The following is a 17,251-nucleotide window of genomic DNA, read 5'->3' on the forward strand; positions in this document are numbered from 1 at the left end:
GAATGTTACAAGTTAGCAGAAATTCCTGTGCCTGTTGTTGTAGGGTCTCATTCTACTAGAGCTGTAGCAGCATTTCTTGTTTGTGTTAAACATGTTCCTATTGGAGAAATTTGCAGGCTTGCTACTTGGAAATCAGTACATACATTCGTGCTCTCAATGTAGCTTTGAAAGGTGACGCCAAATTTGGCAGAGCATTGCCTCGGTTATTATTTAATTGGTTCTCTGGTCCCACCTCCCGAGCTTTCAGCACTACTTGTCAAACTACAAATTAGTAGAAATATGCAGAGCCGCTTAAAGAAATGAAGGTTATTTATTCGTAACTTGAGTTCTGCAAGATGATTATGCATATTCATACTTCTTCTCAGAGTCCTATTGTGGTTCTACTGGCTTAGTGGTGGAAGGAACTGAAGCAGTAGTGGGTGCAGCGCCCCATTATATAGCTGCACCCTCAGATCATTTGGAAATGGTGAGAAGAGGGTTAGGAGGGGATGCACATTCATTCTAACAGGCACTGCTTGGAGAATGTTCTACCATTAAACACCCCAAGCAATTCAATACCCATAAGTACCCATGTAAGGGGTGTCTCATCCCCTGTGGTCCAGTCCCAGCACCTGGCAGTCAGAGGCTTAGGATTATTCAATAGTTGCCCTGTTCTGTTCATTCCCTCTGAAACATCTGGCAGTGGCCACTGTCACAAGACAGGATACTGGGCTTAGGTGGACCATTTGTCTGTTGCAGTATGGGCATTCTTACGTTATGTTCCTAAGTAGCCTTCATCTCTTGCTTGAATAAACAGATCAGATGGTTTTATTTAAAGATAAACTGAAATGTTTTCAAACATCTGTGTTTTAAAAACTTTAAAAATCCAAAATTGATAATAAAATATGACCTAAAAATGACAAATACGTTTTAAAAATAAGATATAAAATGAAAGGGTTTTTGTACTAGTCAGTCCTAGATTGAAGAATTTATGTGGTGTCATTAACTGTTATAGGAAAAAAATAGACTTTTTAAGTAGATCAATGATATGAATTTCATATCCAGGTCTAGAAATGCCTGCAACTCTAAGGGAAATATAGAACTCCAAGGGCTTGAACTCAGGTCTTGACAAGTAAGCGAAGAGTAAGAGATTGCAAACACCTCTGATTTAAAATGCATTTATTTGTAATGTTTCACTGTGCCCAGGTATCCTGCCAGAGATTAAAGATCTCAAACAAGAGGCCAGGTAGTGCTGGAAGTCGGTGGTATACTCACCTGGCACTTTTCTGGTGGTCCTGTCACAGTCTGTAGAGTATTTACTATGATTTTTTTAAAAAAAAAATTTGAACCCTTACGACTGTGAAGAAAATGTACTGAGTGTAAACTAGTGCAGTAGTGTCTTACTGAGTCTGCAGACAAGCAAATAAAATGTTATTTGTCTCAATATTAGCTATCATATTGTGGGTGAGGTAATATCTTTTATAGGACCATCTTTTGTTGGTGAGAGAGACAAGCTTTCGAGCCACACAGGGGTCTTGCACTGTATGTTATATTGTTGAGCATTTTAGCAGAAAAATTCAGGTACTGTGAATAGAGCCTGAGTTAGAATACCATTACATTTCTCAGACTCAATTTTAAAAGGAAATGCAGAACAAAGCATTTCAATTCACCTTTAATTATTTTTGTTTCAAAATTCCTCTTCTGGTTTATTTATTACAAAGCTGCTATTTAATTAGGAATAATGTTCTTTGTTACCAACTTAAAAAAAAAAACAAATCCAAACCCAACCCAGTTTCTCATTTGCAGTGTAGCATTGGTTTCTCCCTGGTTATGACATGTTACCCAAACAAATACTGCATATCTTTTAAATATATCAGTGCAGGCAGAGGTATGCACAGTGTGGTAGGTGTGGAGAGTATAATTTTGTAATCCGTATATTTGAATTGTGTACAAAGAAAGCTATTTGTTCTGATTTGAGCTGATGTGGTTTTCATACTGAGCGTACTAGAATTATGAAACCATGGAAGAAACTGTAATGTACATTGGTTAAGTCATTTCGCTAAATGTGATCTGTCTAACAGACTACATATTTTCCAAGTTTTGTTGATTTAAGGTTTACAGTAGTCTTTCAATCACATGAAATTAGTCCTGTTCTTTTATCCTCTCTAATTACTTTGTATATTTTAATTACATCTTGTATTTTGTCTCTCAGGATAGACTTTGAAGATCTAAAAGATTTTATTTCCTTAGTAGGGATGATTGATTTTGCTAATTCATACTACTTTTTAGGACCAGATTCTGCCCTCAGATATGCATAGGCTACTCCTATTGAAACTGATGGAAATTTAATATGCATATCTGAGGACAGGTTTTTGTCCTTCATGTTTGAGTGGAAAATATATTATCAGTGCATTTCTTTACTTTCTCCAGAGTTCACATTTAAAACAAGATGCAGTCTTAAATAGTAGACATATTTTAAATAATAAGAGGAAGTTAGTCTTAAGTGCACACATGTGCACATACTTTATGAACACGCACAGTAGAAGAAAAAGAAGCACAGCTTCATAACAAAGCAAATTATTTGTCCACATTATGAGTGTTTCATCTTATTGTTATACACATGTGAACAGCTTTGTCCTTGTTAAAAGAAGTGAAAAGTCTCTTAGGGAATGTCTGTGTGGGGAAATTTACCCACAGAACCATCCTGGTATAATTCTCCATGTGGACATACTTATTCCAGAATAAGAGTGGTTTTGGGGGAGAGGGCTTGTTTTATGTTGCTTTCAAAATGACACAAACTAAACCAAAAAAAACCACTCTTATACTGGAATAATTGTGTCTACAAGGGCAGTTATACTGGTATAATTATATTAGTATAGTTCTACTGGTAAATTTCCCCATGTAGGCAAGCTGCTGTTCAGCAAGTGCCTCTACTTTGGACTGTATAACTGGATTACTTAAATTTGTGTTCACTAGAATGCAGTAATAATACAATCTTGTATTTTGTGTGTCAGATCACTATAGTGGCACAACAGAATTATGTTTAGCATTTCTACTCAAAATACTCCTTAGGACAAACAGAAGGCTATTTTCAAAATAGGCTAAAATCTTCAGGTGTTTTTTAAAATAAAGAATTTTTTTTCAGCAGGGAAACTTGACAATTGAAAGAAAATCTCTCTGCAGAGGAGGATTTTAAAGATTATAATGCCATATATTATGACAATTTAGCAAAAACATCAATGAAATCCTCAGGGTTTTTTTTTGTTTTGTTTTGTAAGCTATTCATATTCAAAAGTCACTGTGTTCCTGGAGTTTTGCTTGCAACTACAGAAGTTTTGCTTGCAACTACATTACCTACATGTAACTTTTTAACAAGCAGAAATACTAGACTGGTGAGCATTGCGCATGTTTAGAAATTCCCTGCAGAACTGATATTGAAAACATTTTGCACTTGGCAGTAGGTAAGCTCTGAGAACTTTTAGTTCATTAATCAGTATATACCTCTCTCAGACCAGATTAATAACAGCACGTCTGAGTAACAGCAAATTAAAACCAGTTATTGCTGTCTGAGTAAACTTAGTAACAGTTATGTAACTTTTGGCAGAAGTGACAAGTTCCAAAAGGTCCAAAATATTCTGACTATAAATACTGATATTCTACTGATTATTTAAAATAAACACTTCAGAGCAAAAAACTAGAGCTTAGGGTCCAAAAACATATTTATATTGCTTTATATAGAGCTTTATATTGAATTATTGACTCAGAAGTTGAGAGATTTTAGGAACTGTTTTAAAATGTGTGTAGTAACTTAAGTAACTAAGTGTGTCAGTAGTAAAGACTACTTTCAAAAACACACAGTGTAGATATTCCAATGACATTCCGCTTTCTTGGTTACACCCCATAGCGTGTTATAACGGGAGCCAGAGGAGTGTGAGAAAAAGTAGTCATTTACCTTTTAAAGAATTTGAACAGGTTTTCAAGAACGTCTAAGACTTTTGTTTTATGCCATAATTATTTTTTTCCAAAAACTTTTTTTTGCCACACTTACATTTCCCTTTAGCTTTTTCTCTGGGGTCTCTTAATCTGCAGGTGATTCCTGAGGATTGGTAAATACAAATAGTTACTTTATATCTTTTCCATTGTTCTAGATGGTTTAATATGTTTATCTATTTATCCATCTTGAAAAATGCATAGGGAGAGATGAAAAGTGTACACTTTGTTTAAACTGTTGATATTTTTTAATTCTGCTTTTTTCTTCAGTCCTAATAACTAGATTTCAAGTTTAACCATTTTGATTTTTCAAATATAAAAACCTTAAGTGCTTCTCCATTTAGCATAAATGCAGTTGTAAACTAGGATTCACAATATTATTTATGAAACACTTCAGGGACTTTGCAATTTAACCAGTCTTTCAGTAATTAACTTTCATTCTCTTAAATTTTAGTCCTGTAGTTTTGTGGATACATTGGGAACACACCACTAGCCAAATGTACATACAGCTGTCCTTTATTATACATAGTTAAAGCTTTTGAAGGAAAGGAAAATATGAGTATTTGGCTTCAAGAATTTGGAATTAAACAGCTTGATTGTCGGTCAAGTAACAGATTTAGTGTTGTTTTGAACCCATATATGGCTAATATTCATGTTTGTTTGTACAGCTGGAATAATTGTTTGTTAATAGAGAAAATGCAAATAGTAGTCTTAGATAGAAATTCCCCTAATAGAACATTAGTTGGATTGATGTGTACTAATAGCTGTTTGAGTTGTTGATTATGCTGGTCTGTTTTCTTTTAAAATGGTTTTACTTGGATATCCATTTTCTAGCTCTAGTAGTGCTAGCTACCAGTACACTCTGTGAAGTTGGGTGAAATCCTGGCTCTATTGAAGTCAATGGGAACTTTGCCATTAACTTCGATGGGGCCAGGGTGTTACCCATTATGTTCAAGATACACTAACTACATATACTAAATAATTTTCTTTATGCTATCTGCTGATTTTCTATAACCATATATGTGCACTAAGTCATTAAGCTAACCTAAAATAAAATTTGCAGATGCAGTAGAATAAAAATTTGACCAGAAAGTATTTCAGAACAACTCAAAACGAACTGGTTCATGCTGTTATGATTTTCCTCTATGTTAAACTGTTGCAGCATCACAGAGTTTTTTAATGATTATTATCAGATGCTACAGAAATTAGTTTAATGTTTGAGAGTTGTCAGATAACTCTTTAGGATAGTATTGTATACATAAATTTATCAGTCTCATGCAGAATTGCATGCATATATATATATCATCCACATGCAGACTTGCTTGCAAATAATTTACCTATGGATTTGCAATTAAGGTTCAATAGAAAACTTACCAAAAACAAATTTTGCTGCTGCTTTTGGCTTCTACAGTAGATTAAAAATCCAGAAGTCAACTTGTTTTTTCTTCTTTATGTTACCAGTGTTTTTGTTTGTTAATTTGTAGTTCTAGTGAAAACGTTTTTTTTTCTTGTCCTGTTAGATCCAAACTGTATTAAGGAATTGATCGTCTTCCTGCAGATTTAATAGAATAAAAAAATCAAGCTAACTAAATCTGTCTAAGAAACACAACTGAAGTTCCAGTGTATTCTATTCCAGAAAAAGGGATAGTAGTGTGTTTGAAGCTGCTGTGTCTTACTGTCACATGCAGAAATGCACTAACTAGCTACAGCTGACCCAGATTCCATATACAGTACACTTGGAAGTTTTCCTTTTCTTAAACACGCACTAGACTTAGCTGTTCAGCCCACCTCTGATGTCACTGTGAACTCACTGAAGAGCAAACAAAACTCCTTAGGATTTCCTATCATAGCCTTTATGAAAGGGCAGGGGGAGGCTGAAGAGCTATGGACAAGGAAAGATTGTTTGCTGGTTAGAGGGAGGGCACTATATGGAAACAGTCTGTGCAAGAGTTCAGCAGGCAATTACAAAACTAACATTTTATTTCACAGCCTAAAGATGCCTTTCAAGTTGTTACAGTACTGGGCTTCATTTAGAAGAAAGATTCTTTCAGACTGATGAACTCAACTTGTGTTCCCAGAAATAAAAGAGGCAGACTGACTGGGTACAACAGGAAAAATGAACCATTTATAGTCTAGAAGAATGTTGAGCAGAATGTCACATTCAATTCTTGAAGTTCACTTAATAAGAAACAGTTTTAGCTGTTGTTACACTCACAAAGACTCTGAAACATGTGGAAAATGTTAAAGCTATGTTTGGTGTTGAGTAGGTATTAGAATATTTGAAACCATCTGATTAGTATTAAAAGAAGCAGAAGCCACATGGATTACATACTTTTAAGAAACGAAGGATACCGTTGTCAGCTTTTAATTCTGTCACTTGACAGTTTGTGTACAGGAGTCTATTAAGTTTGGGGTTTTGTTTAGTGCAGTTGTCAGTTTCTTCAGAAATGACAAATTAATTAAATTTTATGGTTTGTTTTTTCTTTTAAAATTGTTTTAGATTTGATAAATAGGTCCAAGGATCTTGTATTTTGCAGAGGAGTTCTCTAGAAAGGTATTCTTAATTGTGCTAAAGATAAAAAGGCTGTCACTTAACTTTAAACAAGAAATAATTTAGATATCTCCTTCCAGAAATAATCTGTTCACTAATCCATAAACTCATAACCAATACTACACTTTTGTTCCTTATGGATCTCTGTTCTTTGAACCAGTAAACATTATTCACCCTTCTTTCTATTTTAGATAGTACACTGTTCAGGGCAGGGACTTTCATTAACTATCCCTGGACACTGCCTAGCACAATGAGACCCAACATGGTTAAAGCCTTTAGGTATCATCACAATATAAATATTAAATAATAATTTCTGACAGTTATTAATTTATCCTTTTAATAAATGAATATTCTAATATTAGCAGAATACAAAATCCTGAATTAAAAATTAGATGAAAATAAAATTAAACTCAATGTCAGATTCTATTTAATAACTTTCTATGAACTTTTTTGTCACCTTTCAGCCAAAAGGCTTTTAACTTGCTTCTGTGTGCATGCAGATTCTGTTTGTATATTAATATTGGAGCAGTGCCCAGAGGCCCCACTCGGGACTGAGAGCTCCGCTGTGTTAGGAACACAATTGTGATAATTGTGTTACAAACACAATCACTGCTCCAACTAAGTGGTTTTTTTTTAATGTTCTTCCACCTGTAAAGCCAAACATTTTTGGGTTCCTCTGACCCTAATTATACAGGTCTCAGAGAAAAGAAACATATAACTAATTTTAGAAGTCCCATAAGTATTACCTAAAATAGCAATTTTTTTGTGCAAAGTATTGAATTTAAGGTTGGATTAGCGAGCAGAATATAGGAAAAGCAGTCAAATTTTCTTATGATATAGATATCTCCTGGGTGGGGGGAAGGGTGAAAGTATGTGAGCGCATCCCTACAGTGAAATGTGCAGACCATGAGAAACTCTTACCAGATGCTGAAACAGCAGTAGATGTAGAAGTGGTAAATAGAAGACATAAAGTTCAAGGCAAGAGAAGAGATCTATGCAACCAGTGTGGTAGAAGAGCAGCTGAAACAAAAGCATTTGCTACTGCAGAATCCAAAATGAGGAAATTTGAGAGAAATGTCCTCAAACTTATCAGAAATAAAGACTTTCTTTTTTCCCATAGTTGTGCACAGTTTTGCTTACTGGTTTTTAGTGGAAAAAGGCATTAGGGATAGTTATGATAAATAGTAGCTTGCTGTTAAATCATGAATAAAAAATAATGGCAAATGTCAAGGGGATAAAACCCCATGCATAACCATCATGCCCTAGACAGATGTTTGATATTATATCTATCCCTGATAGAGAGAAACTCAGGGTTCCATCTTTTCAGCACTTTTGAATTCTTGTGTAACCAATAAGCTATTAGTAAAATGAATTTTAAAATGGTGTGGCTATGTTGGGGCATGTATATATTTAGAATGAAATTCACCCATCCCCACACAAAGCATGAGGCTTTGCACTGATAACTCAGCCAGCCTTGTGATGAAGATGAAATTCAATAGCCTTTTTTCCACTCCTTACAGTCCATTCTTCACCCACCTTATTTGTAGATAGTGAGGGCCCCTCTTCCAACATGCAAGGGGATTAAAGGAAATGTGATGCAAGAGTCATGTTGGTGAGAAGGAGTAGTGTTGCATTTGTTGCATCAATAAATGGTCAGGGCTGGGACAAGGCTAATGGAAATGGAGAGGAATTCATGGACTTTGATGTCGTCTTTTACTGCTTTTTTTCCCCTCCTTCTTCCCACACATTTATGCTGCTGTTAAATCCTGCTTGCTTTAACTCCAGAGTTGTGAGTATTTGGGACAGAGAATAATGAAGTTGCCAGTGGTGAAGGAAGAAGATGGAAGCTTTAAAGATGAGACTTGGAATTAAGGCACTAAACACTCATCATCATTAAAGATCCTATAGAGTTTTTACAAAGTGTGGGGAAGTGGCAGGGGTGCTGAAACAGTTTGTATAGTGGAGGTGCTGAGAGCCATTGAAGCAAAATGTGGACCCTATATATGATGGAAACCACTTCAAGCCCGGGGATGTGGCAAACCCCCTCTTCCCACCACCCCAGTCAGCCCTAGTTCCATCACCTATGGGGAGAGGTTGTTAATCCAAGTGTCCTAATCAGATTTCAATTTGAGTATACTCTTTGCCTGGCAAACACTTTCCAGGTTCCTGCAATTTGAGAAGTTTTTCTTTTCTTTTTGCTGGCAGAGAAAGGGAGATTTTTCTGTTGGTCTGTTTCAACACAGCTGAGTTGGAGGAATTAAATATTCATAGATTCTAAGGGCAGAAGGTAATCATCTAGTCTGATAACTGTATATAACAGGCATAGGACTTCCTCCAAATAATTCCTGTTTGAACTAGATTATATCTTTTAGAAAAACAATGTTCCAATCTTGGTTTCATAAATGCTGATGATGAAGAATCTCCACAACCTTTGGTAAAATGTTCCAATGGTTAGTTAACCTCCCCTGTTAAAAACTTACACCTTATTAAATTTTATCACATTGAAAATGTTTAACAAAGTTCATGTTTTTGAACCTTCTGTGTTGAATACCACTACAGGCTTGTCAAGTGAATGATGATTAATTGTTGGGATGACAGAAGCTTAGAAATGAGACCTGGCATAGTTGCACATAGTTTGATACTTACTTTGCAGATTCTGAAATGTTATATGCTTCCTCTGTCAAAGACTAAAGGTCAGATTGTGCCTGGTCCCTGTATAATACACAAGGAAAGCTTCCAACCTTCCATTGTGCCTGGCCCCTGTGAAGAGAATGCAAGTCCTTATACTCAAAAAGCACAAAGATTTCAGTGGGCTAGTACTGCTGCTGGAGCTGTTCACTGCAAATAGGGCTGAGAAAGGAGTAAGGCAAAACCACTGGACAAGAGATGAAGGGGAGAACTTACTGAATCGTCCAAGGGGTGGCACAGCAGTTCCAAGCAATATTATTTGTGCCTTATTGAGGCACAAACCAGCAAAGAGCTCTTGCAGGCATAGGGCTTTTTCTCCTTTACCCCTGGAGCAAGACAAAGATTAAATGCCACAGTGGATCCTTAGTAAGTGAGAGCAGAAGTACATTCAAATTCAGTAATTGCTTTTTCTTTTAAATTTAAAACATTTAAATAAAGGAAATACTCACTCTAATCTTATTCATTCAGGTATTTATCTCTCGGACTTGACATATATTGACTCCGCATACCCATCTACAGGGAGCATTCTGGAAAGCGAGCAGAGATCAAATTTAATGAACAACATACTTAGAATAATTTCAGATTTTCAGCAGTCCTGTGAATATGGTAATCTAGCTCATTTATTTCTTTTGCAATATTACTGAGGGCAACTGATTAAATAAAAATGTTCATCTTCTACCATGCTGTTATTTAATAAGTCTTAACCAATTAATGTACCATTCCCATCTAAAACCATAAATCCTATTAAAACCAAGTTCTGGAATTGTTGGGTTATCCTCTCCTGTCAGCAGGCAGAGATAGAATGAGACTTACTTATCCTCTACTTATCTCTTCTGTGTTTTCAAAGTACACGCTGTGAAGATGTTCAAATCTGGCCTTCCTTGGGTGCCGGGGAGGTTAGCCCAGGCATGGTTATGGATGAGGGGAACAAAAAACTGCTAAACAGTGGTGAGGGATCATTGTATTTTATGGCCCCAACTAAAGACAGCAAGAGAAATATCTGTTTGTATACAGATGTTTTCAAGAAAATCCTTTTGTCTAACAATGAATGACATAGTGATAACTGATATAGTGCCTCTTCTCTAGATATTCCTCTGTTGCCTCATGTACAAAAATACTTGAACTCAGTTCAATACATAGAAGAGCTACAAAAGTTTGTGGAAGATGACAATTACAAGTAAGTATGAAATTCTACATTTCCTTTTAAAAAAGTGAGTTTTATGTAACAGAAACCTTGAATACAATAATGAGCAGGCAAGAGAACCTGCTTTCATTTAGGTAAATAAATCCAACTTCAAGACTGCCACTCTTATTTCCATAAAAAGTCTCTAAGGTGCCACAAGTACTCCTTTTCTTTTTGCGAATACAGACTAACACGGCTGCTACTCTGAAACCTGTTATTTTCATAAGTCTCTCTTCCTTTACTGTAAGGAGACTGAGAAGAAACTGGAGTTAGAAAATAACCAATAGTAGTCGTGACTTAAATTTTTCCTTTAAACATTTTATTTTCTGTTATTGTTTGAGGGATAGATATTTAAGAAAATTAAACATTAAAGTTGGAAAAAATACAGTATAGTATCTTTACTCTGCTGTAAAACTGCAAAATGCTGTTGAAGGAAGAAAGTAAACAAACTGATCAGAATAGAGTTTTTTTTCATTACTCTATTTTAGTAATTTTAGGTGTTGTAACAATAGAATTAAAATTGCAGAGTGAAATATGGATTTTCATTTAAGCATAATAGAAGGGATACAGAAGTAGACAATGAAAATAAGAGGCAAGGAGAGACTTGCATATGAGGAGAGAGTGGAAAGATGAAACTGTTTGGAGAGGTGATATAAGGTAATAAAGATATACAAGGTAATGAATGGTATAGAGACGGTAAACTAGGCACTCCTATTTATACTTTTTCATGTAAGAACTAAGGGATATCCAATAGAATGGAAAGAAATACATTTACATTTGATAAAAGGAAATTACATTTTATACAACACTTAATTAACCTGTGTAACTCATTTACCACAAGATATAATTGATTCCAAGACCTTAGCAGAATCCCAAAAAGAACTACAAGTATCTAAGTAACTATAGAACATCCATAGGTTTATGAGAGAGATTAAAGATTATAAGGGATATAAATCCTCATGCTTCAGGGCATAAGCCAACCATTGGTGGTAGCTAGAAAGAAAATTCCACATAAGGAAGCTATTCTATAATTGTTCATTAGAGATTCTTGCACCTTCTTGTGAGCCATCTGGCTCTGACAACAGTCAGAGGTTAGATATTGGACTAGAAGATACAGTGAATTGATCCAAAGTAGCAATTCCTATGTTCATTTTATGGACTAGGCAAAGTCAGTGGAGTCATGTGGTTTGACTGAATGAGGAATATGATTTTAGCAGTGCATATACCTTTGTATACTGAGAAAATTGTGGAGATGATAACCTTAGTCTCTTCAAGGTGAAAGGAGAAGGCCATAAAACTTTGAGAAAACCAACTGATACTTAAATCTTGCAGCATTTTCTTTCTTTTCGAAGGAAAACTACCCCTTTTCTCTGACAGGTGAAGGGTCAGAAACTTTAATAAAAAAAAAAAAGGGTAACAAAGGGTCAGATAGTTACTTAAAAATAAATCTCAGAAGAAAAAGGCCTTAAACAGTTTCCTTTTTCATGAAGCTATATTGAACTGGTAAAATGTTAACAATATTGTATAAATTATTAAATTAATTTGTTGTCTTCTGTTCACTCCCTCTGAAGCATCTAACACTGGCCACTGGCAGAAGGCCTGGGTACTGGGCTAGACAGATCATTGATCTGACCCAGTCTGGCCATTCTTATATTCTTATTGGTTAAAACTTATAGGGGTTTCAGAACAAATTAAAACAGGGAATAACAAATGGTTTTGCCTACTGGGACTCCTGCACATGCCTTTTTATTTCCATCACTGCTGTAGAAAGCAGAACATCAAGTACAATAAATATGAAATTGGGATAAGTAAAAGAAAAAAAGTGGGTTGGTTGTTGCCTCCTTGTGATTGCTATGTGAGTGATACGCATATCTGAAATTCCTCGTATGTGCAAAGCCTTTCTTACACTTGTGGTAGCAAAATTTCTTGCAGCATAAGCCAGAAAATATTTTAGCTTTGAAAGCTTTACATTAAAAGACTTCAGGTTTCTGATAAATTAATACTTTAACTTCTATTCCTTTTTTAATGCAGGCTTTCATTAAAGATAGAGCCAGGAACCAGCACCCCTCGTTCTGCTGCTTCCAGAGAAGATTTAGTAGGTAAATGCTTACTTACCAGAAGACATCAAAATTTGAAATCCATTCTCTACTGCCTTTCAGTTTCTAGTACAAAAAATATTTTCCTAAAAGTGAAGTGTAATAAAAGATTTACAAAATGTATTTGTCATAAAAATTCTAAATTTGTTCTGTAAGTAGACTCTTGTCATAGGAAACTGAGTCAGTTCCTTGGTTTAAATATGAAAATTAACTTTAAATTTAAATATTTGTCTGTCATGTCACACTAAATAGCTTCATATTTGCTGTTTTCCTCTTAAATGCCTTTTCTTCCTTTCTGTCAAAGGGGTATATCTTGTTTGATTTGCAGCATATAAGATGTACATTTAAAAATGTTTTATGGTGGGATTTTCAAAAGTCTGTGTGACTTAGTCCTGGGAGGGATCGATCTAAGTTATGCAACTTCAGCTACGTGAATAACGTAGCTGAAGTTGACATACTTAGACCTACTCACCACGGTGTCTTCGCTCCGGTGAATCGACGGCTGCCGCTCCCCCGTCGACTCCGCCTGCACCTCTCTCAGCGGTGGAGTACAGGGGTCGACGGGAGAGTGCTTGGGGTTGATTTATCGCGTCTAGATTAGACATGATAAATCGACACCCGCTGGATCGATCTCTGACCACCGATCCAGTGGGTAGTGTAGACATACCCTTAGGAGCACAAGTTCAAATTATTTTCAATGGAACTTGTGCTCTTAATTCACTTGGGTGGGTCTGAAAATCTACTCAGACTGAAAGTACAATTATTTCTTTAAAATAAACATTTTTAATATGTTAAGGAACTGCTCCTAATATATAATAAAAGAAATGCTATTAAAGAAGACATCTGGTTAACTAGCAAAAGATTCAGGCTATGTAAGGAACTGGTGTAACCACAGGTCAGGGCCTGTGAGCCAATTTACTCTCTGAAATAATACACAGTTAGCTTATTTTTAAACCTTTTCAACATTACAAATTTTTACAGGAAAATGATTATTAAAATTTAGCTTCAGGGTATTTAGTAAGAGAAAATGCTATGGTACATAGAATCTTAAAATCATAGAAATGTAGGGCTAGAAGGTACCTTGAGAAAGCATCTAATCCAGCGTCCTGCACTGAAGCAGGACCAAGTATACCTATACTGACTCTGACAGGTGTTTATTTAACCTGTTCTTAAAGATCTCCAATGACGGGGATTCCACAACCTCACTTGGTAGCCTATTCCAGTGCTTCGCTATCCTTATACAGTAGAACCTCAGAGTTACGAACACTTTGGGAATGGAGGTTGTTCTTAACTCTGAAATGTTCGTAACTGAACTAAACGTTATGGTTGTTCTTTCAAAAGTTTACACTGAACATTGACTTAATACAGCTTTGAAACTTTACTATGCAGAAGAAAAATGCTACTTTCCGTAGTATTTTTTAGTCATTTACATTTAACACAGTACTGTATTGCATTTGGTTTTTTTGGTAATTTCTGCTGCCTGATTGTGTACTTCCAGTTCCAAATGAGGGGTGTGATTGACTGGTCTGTAGTTAGAAAGATTTTCATGATATCTAATCTACATCTCCCTTGGTAGCTAATCTAAATCTCCAGATTAAACCCATTACATCTTGTCCTATGTTTAGTGGACATAGAAAACAATTTATCACCACCGTCTTTATAACAGCCCTTAACATATTTGAAGTCTTATCAAGTTTCCACTCGGTCGTCTTTTCTCAAGACTAAATATGCCCTTTTTTTTTTAAAACCTTTCCTCATAGGCCAGGGTTTCTAAACCTTTTATCATTTTTGTTGCTCTCCTCTGGACTCTCCAGTTAGTCCATATCTTTCCTAAAATGTGGCACTCAGAGCTGGACACAGTACTCCAGCTGAGGCCTCTCCAGTGCCAAGTAGAGAAGGACAATTACTTCCCATGTCTTATTTACAACACTCCTGTTAATACACGCCTGAACAATGTTAGCCTTTTTTCCAGCTGCATCACACTGTTGACTCGTATTCAATTTATGATCCACTATAATCCCCAAATCCTTTTCAGCAGTACTACTGCCTAACCAATTATTGCCCATTTTGTAGTTGTGCATTTGTTTTTTTTCTTCCTGAGTGTAGTAGATTGCACTTTATTGAATATCATCATGTTGATGATATTCAGTAATTTGTCATGGTCATTTTGACGCTCTTGCAACCCAGCTAGTGTCGTCCAAAAATTTTAGAAGGATACTCTCCACTCCATTATCTAAACAATTAATGAAAATATTAAATGATACCAGACCCAGGATTGACCCCTGCCAGACCCCACTAGATACATCCTCCCAATTTCGCAGCAAACCATTGATAACCACTCTCTCAATACAGCTTTTCAACCAGTTTTGGATCTACCTTGTAGTAATTTCATCTGCACCACATTTTCCTAATTTGCGTACAAGAATGTCATGTGGGACTTTCTCAAAAGCCTTACTAAAATCAAGATATATCATGTCTACATTTTTTCCACTATCCAGTAGGCCAATAACCCTGTCAAAGAAGGAAATCAGGTTGGCTTGGCATGATTTGTTCTTGACAAATCCGTGCTGGCTGTTGCATACAATCCTGTTATCCTATAGGTGCCTACAAACTGATTGTTTAGTTTGTTCCAGTATCTTTCCAGGTATCAAAGTTAAGCTGACTAGTGTATAGTCCCTTCGATCCTCTTTGTTTCCCATTTTAAAGATAGGTACTAGGTTTGCCCTTCTCAGTCCTCTGGGACCTCACGCATCCTCCATGAGTTCTCCAAGATAATAACTAGCATATGTGTCTCTGCGGTTACAAGAGACCTTGAGAGGTCATCTAGTCTGGTCCCCTGCACTCATGGCAGGACTAAATATTATCTAGACCATCCCTGACAGAAGTTTTTCTAACCTGCTCTTAAAAATCTCCAATTATGGAGATTCCACAACCTCCCTAGGCAATTTATTCCAATGTTTAACTACCCTGAGAATAAGGAAGTTTTTCCTAATGTCCAACCTAAACCATCCTTGCTGCAATTTAAGCCTGTTGCTTCTTGTCCTATCCTCAGAGGTTAAGGAAAACAATTTTTCTCCCTTCTCCTTGTAACAATCTTTTTTATACTTGAAAACTGTTATGTCCCCACCCCCAGTCTTCTCTTCTCCATACTAAATAAACCCAGTTTTTCCAATCTTCCCTCGTAGGTCATGTTTTCTAGACCTTTAATCATTTTTGTTGCTCTTCTCTAGACTTTTTCCAATTTGTCCAGATCTTTCCTGAAATGTGGTGCTCATAACAACACAGTACTCCAGTTGAGGCCATATCAATGCAGAAGAATTACTTCTCATGTCCTGTTACAACACTCCAGCTCATACATCCTGGAATTAAATTGGGTTGTTTTTTGTGTTGGTTTTTGTGTGTGTTTGGCAATAGTGTTACATTGTTGACTCATATTTAGCTTTAGATCCACTTCATGACTAGGGCCCTACCACGTTCACGGTCCACTTTGGTCAATTTCACAGTCATAAGATTTTAAAAATAATAAATGTCATGATTTCAGATTTTTAAATCTGAAATTTCATGGTGTTGTAACTGTAGGGGTCCTGACCCAACTCTGAAGGCAGCAGTGCAGAAGTAAGGAGGGCATGTTATGGTATTGCCACCCTTACTTCTGTGCTGTTTCTGATAGGGAGCAGCCACTGCTCTCCAGTCACCAAGCTCTGAAGACTGACACCCATGCTTCTGTGCTATACCGTGATCCCCCTACAATAACCTTGTGACCCCCCCCCCCACACACAACCCTCTTTTGGGTCGGGACCCCCAGTTTGAGAAACGCTGATCTTCCCTGTGAAATCTTTATTGTATAGGGTAAAAGTACACAAAAGACCAGATTTCATGGTTCGTGACACATTTTTCACAGCCGTAAATTTGGCAGGGCCCGAACTGTGACCCCACATCCCTTTCTGCAATACTCCTTCCGAGGCAGTCATTTCCCATTTTGTATATGTGCAACTGATTGTTCCTTCCTAAGTGGAGTAATTTGCATTTGTCCTTACTGAATTTCATCCTATTTACTTCTGACCGTTTCTCCAGTTTGTCCAGATCATCTAGAATTTTAATCCTATCCTCCAAAGCACTTGCAACCCTCCCAGCTTGGTATTGTCTGCAAACTTTATAAGTGTACTCTCTATGCCATTATCTAAGTCATTGATGAAGATATTGAACAGAACTGGGCCCAGAACTGATCCCTGCAGGACCCCACTTGATATGCCCTTCCAGCTTTACTGTGAACCACTGATAACTACTCTCTGGAAATGTTTTTCCAACGAGTTATGCACCCACCTTATAGTAGACCCCCCACTTGGTAAGGCAACTCCATCTTTTCATGTGCTGTATAAAACTGGGAGCTCTCTTGAACTGTTTTTCCCCTTAGACTTGCTTCCCATGGGATCTTCCTACCAACTCCCCGAGTTTGCTAAAATCTGCTTTCTTGAAATCCATGATCTTTATTGTGCTGTTTTCTCTCCTACTATTCCTTAGAATCATGAACTCTACCATTTCATGATCACATTCACCTAAGCTGCCTTCCACTTTCAGATTCTCATCCAGTTCCTCCCTATTTGTCAAAATCAAATCTAGAACAGCCGCTCCCGAGTAGATTTCTCCACCTTCTGAAATAAAAAAAAACTGTCTCCAATACATTCCAAGAACTTGTTGGATAATCTCTGCCCTGCTGTGTTGTATTCCTAACAGATGTTTAGGCAGTTGAAGTCCCCCATCACC

The 17,251-nt window shown here is 36.5% G+C and overlaps 2 protein-coding genes across 20 annotated transcripts in view; one reads left to right on the plus strand and one right to left on the minus strand.

The window, feature by feature from the left end:
• Positions 1-5,698, minus strand: part of ANGPTL1 (angiopoietin like 1) — a 30,148-nt gene extending 24,450 nt beyond the window's left edge. Inside the window, exons 1-2 of one of the 2 annotated variants that reach the window (XM_027823600.3) lie at positions 5,344-5,698; positions 4,028-4,075 (exon numbers count right to left, since the gene is read on the minus strand). The gene's annotated coding sequence lies outside the window, so the exon portion shown is untranslated. The remainder of the gene's footprint in view (positions 1-4,027; positions 4,076-5,343) is intronic. The other variant, XM_007061161.4, reaches the window with a different exon arrangement.
• RALGPS2 (Ral GEF with PH domain and SH3 binding motif 2) overlaps positions 1-17,251 on the plus strand; it is a 255,535-nt gene that overhangs the window by 173,309 nt on the left and 64,975 nt on the right. For all 18 annotated transcript variants that reach the window (XR_005226552.2, XM_043552512.1, XM_043552516.1 and 15 more), the window contains 3 exons: positions 9,677-9,814; positions 10,295-10,385; positions 12,423-12,490. Coding sequence is in view for 17 of the 18 variants with exons in the window: in XM_043552512.1 (XP_043408447.1) it covers positions 9,677-9,814; positions 10,295-10,385; positions 12,423-12,490 (297 nt within the window). In the remaining variant the exon portion in view is untranslated. The remainder of the gene's footprint in view (positions 1-9,676; positions 9,815-10,294; positions 10,386-12,422; positions 12,491-17,251) is intronic.

This window comes from Chelonia mydas, chromosome 8, assembly GCF_015237465.2.
Source record: "Chelonia mydas isolate rCheMyd1 chromosome 8, rCheMyd1.pri.v2, whole genome shotgun sequence".
Taxonomy (NCBI): Eukaryota; Metazoa; Chordata; order Testudines; family Cheloniidae; genus Chelonia; species Chelonia mydas.